The following is a 4,517-nucleotide window of genomic DNA, read 5'->3' as shown; positions in this document are numbered from 1 at the left end:
CAACATAGGGATGAAACGTGCACTGTAGCAGTGCCACACTATAATTTTTGAGGGATTTAAGCCTGGCTGCCACTACAGACTTGCAGCCGAGCATAACGGATGCAAGTCCACATGGCCTATAAGCGTTTCAGACAGAAACTTGATTCAGTTGCAGAATGCGGTTGTCACTACCGTAAATTACTTAAGGGTTCAAAACAGGGTTAAGCACAAATGTGAACTAACAACCAAATTTAGCCGTGTTGAGAAAACAAGATTTCAATTTAACATCATTTTAGGGTACAGTAGCATAATTACAAAAAAGTCTTCGACATAGTCTTCCAGTTGCTATATATAACTTACAGTGCTTGCCCTTTGATTACTACCAAATGAACAACTTTTTAAGAGTGCAAAGATGCTTAAAGTTCCAGAGCCCTGAGATTTTCTATATCAGTCATGTCATTTTTACATATGATAACAGTTTTATGAATGTTTTTGTGAATTACTCTACAGTGCAGTAATTAGGGATTTATGGTATTTTTAAATTAAATTGACTTAATTAAAAATGATTTTCAATCATTGCGTTTTTTAAAAATAATTTGACATTTTATGTAAAATTCATTTTATGAAAAAAATTACATTTCTCAGTTGTAATCATGATGATAACATGACAAAGGTGCTATAGTTAAGTAGAACATTGCTGCTATCTACAAATGAGTAAAAGTGTACAATAAAGTGAAATAATTTGACATTATGGAATGTAGTTCTGTGATTTATTGTACAATAAAGTATAAACAGTTTGTTTTTTATATGAGATGTTCAGAAAAATTATATTAAATAAATAAATAATACTTAAATAAATTAAATAAATACACTGCTGAAACAAGCAATTCAAATATCTGTAAATAAAAAGTCATTAAAATCTCTCTCTCTTAATAGTAACAAAATAAAAAGAATTGCATTATTAAATACAATAGTAAAAAATCTGTGTATATAAATAACCAGAACATTTATATATAAATACATTAACATTGAATACAGAGCAAGATCATTTTAAAGGGAATTTCAAGGCAGTAATGTGACTATAGTGTAGTACAGTCATTTTATAGACAATTAACCAACAGACTTCAGCTGCTTGTCTGTACTTTAGGTAAAACAATAACAGAATTGTTGGCAAGCTCTGAGCTATTGAAACCTGCTGGCATTCAAAACAATAAAAAACATCCAACAGAAAGCATGCAGTAGATACTTCCGCCTTCATTGAAGGGAAAATAAAGAAAGAATGGGGGAAGGAAGAGTCATAAAAAGCAAACAGATAAACATTCCACAGGGCTACTGCTTTTTTTCAATCTTTCTTTCAAGACATTGTAATGCTTGCTTCAGCAGTTGATTGTAGAAAATGTGTAGACACTTTCCAAAATAAATAACATCACATTCTTAAAAGCTCTGATACAGAGAAAATGTCACATAAGCACAATAAGTTAAAAGAAAAAAACTAAATGTGAAACATACATTCAACCAAAGAACATTAAGAGAACTTTTCAGTGTAAAAATAAATACTATTTATGCAATTATCTAAGTCTTTATGCAGATGGTGGAATTTAATAAATTGGTTTTTCCACTGGTGTTTACCACAAAAAGATGCTCATCTTCAAGACTTCTGTTCTGTCTTGAATTCGGGTGAACCATCCACTTGCTCATGAAGCAGATCCCAAATCAAGGATTGTTTTTGTTCAGATGCCGATCATCTGTCTCTAACTGATCAAGAGATTCTTGGCTCTGAGTTTCTTTTTCAGTAACACAGAACGTGATGTCATCATGAGGTTTTCTTTAGCCGCCTTCCTGCAATTGGAAATGATACACCTTTTTAAACCCAAAGCAGGACATTTTTTATAATGAGCAAAAGCATGTTCTAATCAGATTTATTCTGATGAGTAAAGGCACATTATTTGTTACCTTAGAGATGAAAGTAGGTCATTCTTCCTGTCCATGTCATTTGAACGGCCATTAAGTTGGGTCATGATAACCATATCTGAACTGCAAAGGAAAATAATGATACAGGATTAATGCTAAATTTACCAGCTGGTCATTAAGCAAATAATAAAATGTTTTCAAGACTATGGTTCTCAAAATTAAAAGGCTTAAAATTTGTTTTGTGGTCAAATATAATGATCAGAATTACATGTGTTTATGGTCATTTTTGAATGAAAAAAGCTAAAAGTAATGTCCAAACTATACTGTATGTTTCTATAAAACAGTAAAACTAACTAAAAATTCAGTAATTACCTTTTAGAAACATACTGAACAATTAAACATCACAAGTGGCACTGAAAAATATTATTCATTCAATTTACTAATTTTTTTTTTTAAGGTAAGTGTTTGCAACCAATTTATTTAAGCTACATTTAAACAAAAATTAGGAAACAACAAAAAAAAAACTTTTGTTTAAATGTAACTTAAATAAATTGATTGCGACCACTTACCTTAAAATAATTGAGTAAATTGAATAAATATTTTTGTGCAGTGTAATGACAAACACAGACAAAGGCTTGAACATAAAAAAATCAGATCAGTTAATAAACATATCAGTTTGATTTTCAGAAAAGTATGACTGAAAATGATTTCTAATTGACATTCAATGAAAGCCTCATATTTATTCGCATATTTTCTTAGCATATCAGTGCTCATGAAATCTCCCACGGAGCCTGCCCTGATCTTTGCAGGTCACACATGGCTGCCTGTGGCATCTACGACAGTCAGAATGATACTCATCTGTCTGATTGCATTCAGCTAGGTGGGGCAGGAAGTGCAGATCTGAGAGTCAAAGCTCACCTGGTGTTGCAGAAACTGGAGCAGGTGCGGTCAGCTGGGGTTGCACATTCACAGCGACCCAATGAACGGCGACGGCGGGATATATTACTTCCCAGACCGTAGGGGGTGATTTTACTGTAGAGATTAAAAAAGAACGGTCAAAAATAGCAAATGCCTAATACAGCATATTATTAGTATAATATTTGTTAGATATATAAGAGCATTTAAATGCATGTTTTAAGGATCTATTGTAGCGTAATTAATTGTGGTCAAGGCCATTGTGGTCCAATCCAATAAAAGTGTGCTAACCTTGGTGTGTTGATCCAGATGATGTCCAAATGGCAGAAATAAATACATTCCTTGTCCAACCAGCTGTTACAGGAGCAGCGTTTGCTCCGAACCCGTTTGAAAATAGATCGATTTTTGGATGCTTCGGACTGTTCAGAAAGTGGATATCCAAACCCTAAAATGAAAAAGCATACAGAAACTATGATGAGAGTTGTCAGTAGAACTGTAAAAGGCCTAACGTTTGGTCTGGTAACAAAAAAATGTGCTTGAAAGTGTGCTTTTCAGTCAGGTCTGATAGTTCAATTTTACTTTGTTTAATGATGATCCATAGCGTTGTGCTTTTCTTCAAACAATTAAATACTTTCACATTTATATTTAATTAACCAATCTCTATTCGAACACTCAAACAACCCTGTCATATATTACAGGTGTGCCAGTGTAAGCAAGCAGTGGAAACATCTACAGTATGTGCCTTCTGAAGATAAAGTTTGCCATTGGTGCAATGCCAAAACTGTAGCACTTTTACTAAAATCCAATGTGTGCACCTGTATGCCCAGATGACCATTTTTGCTCAGACGCTGCTCTTTTGCATCTTAAGACACTAAATAGTGCTCTCAACTATATTTAAGTATAAAAATTGGCTCAGATGTTAAACCTTATATTCATTGGGAGATATTCCCTTACGTGGTTCTCCAGCAACAAAAAAGCTACACAATTAAACCAGCGCTATAAAAACTTAAAGTGCATGGATCACATATTTGTAACCCACATCAGAAACAAGTGTCAAGTTATGAGGAATGAAGTTATTCTGAAAGTAAGAATTTACTTACCATGTTGCAGGATACATAGTGTGGCAGAGATGAACAAAGTGGTCTGCACAGAGAAAGCCATAATAGTATCTCAAATGTTTAACAAGCCTGTTAAATCCACCAAGAGTTGAATGATGATGTGCAAAGGTAGTGTATACAATCCACAGCGCTCCTCATAAAGTCTAACAGGTGCTTGGGTTAACTCAACCTGGCTACCTTCCATTTATTCTCCCAAAAGCTCCACCCCATTCCTTCAGAGAGACACAACATCATGGCCCCACTGAGTCTCTTACATTCCTGCCTCCTGTTTTGGTCATGGATTGAATGACACAGAAAACAGACATGGAAAGGAAAGTGATGTCATTAAGTCCCTTTTGAAAGGTCATGGTCCCAGAAACCGGAAATGTTTTTTTCCACAGGGGAGTCCATGTGTGGGCATCTTAAGAGTAGATAGTGTGTAATGCCAGGTTTTGCACGTGTTCCAAGTTACATTCCACATTAATGCAGAATAATTGCCAGAAACCCCTGGAGGACAAAACAGGACTGATTGTTTATGTCCAGGATATTGACAGATATCTGGGACTACAGATTATAAACATGGAATTGATAATACCTTTCTACAATAGAAACATG

At 34.3% G+C, this 4,517-nt stretch overlaps 1 protein-coding gene across 1 annotated transcript; it reads right to left on the bottom strand.

Moving 5' to 3' along the window:
• Positions 1–1,651: 1,651 nt before the first annotated feature.
• On the bottom strand, positions 1,652–3,966 carry edn2 (endothelin 2). Its single transcript, XM_065290983.2, has 5 exons — positions 3,906–3,966; positions 3,097–3,250; positions 2,809–2,922; positions 1,933–2,013; positions 1,652–1,818 (listed from the first exon to the last, which is right to left on the bottom strand). Exons 1-5 carry the CDS (start codon positions 3,964–3,966, stop codon positions 1,731–1,733), a joined length of 498 nt encoding a protein of 165 aa, XP_065147055.1. The 3' UTR covers positions 1,652–1,730.
• Positions 3,967–4,517: the final 551 nt, after the last annotated feature.

Source organism: Paramisgurnus dabryanus, chromosome 19 (assembly GCF_030506205.2).
Source record: "Paramisgurnus dabryanus chromosome 19, PD_genome_1.1, whole genome shotgun sequence".
In the NCBI taxonomy this organism is placed as follows: Eukaryota; Metazoa; Chordata; class Actinopteri; order Cypriniformes; family Cobitidae; genus Paramisgurnus; species Paramisgurnus dabryanus.
Note: the sequence above shows the minus strand (reverse complement) of the source record. Positions and strands in the feature narration are given on the sequence as shown.

Bases quoted from the DNA above. Each gene is read 5' to 3' on its own strand.
- edn2 (XM_065290983.2), bottom strand. From the start codon at position 3,966: ATGGCTTTCTCTGTGCAGACCACTTTGTTCATCTCTGCCACACTATGT. The intron at 2,014-2,808 runs GTGAGCTTTGAC...TTTCCTTTGCAG, and splicing joins TCCAGTTTCTGCAACACCAG to TTCAGATATGGTTATCATGA. The intron at 1,819-1,932 runs GTAACAAATAAT...TTCCAATTGCAG, and splicing joins GACCTACTTTCATCTCTAAG to GAAGGCGGCTAAAGAAAACC.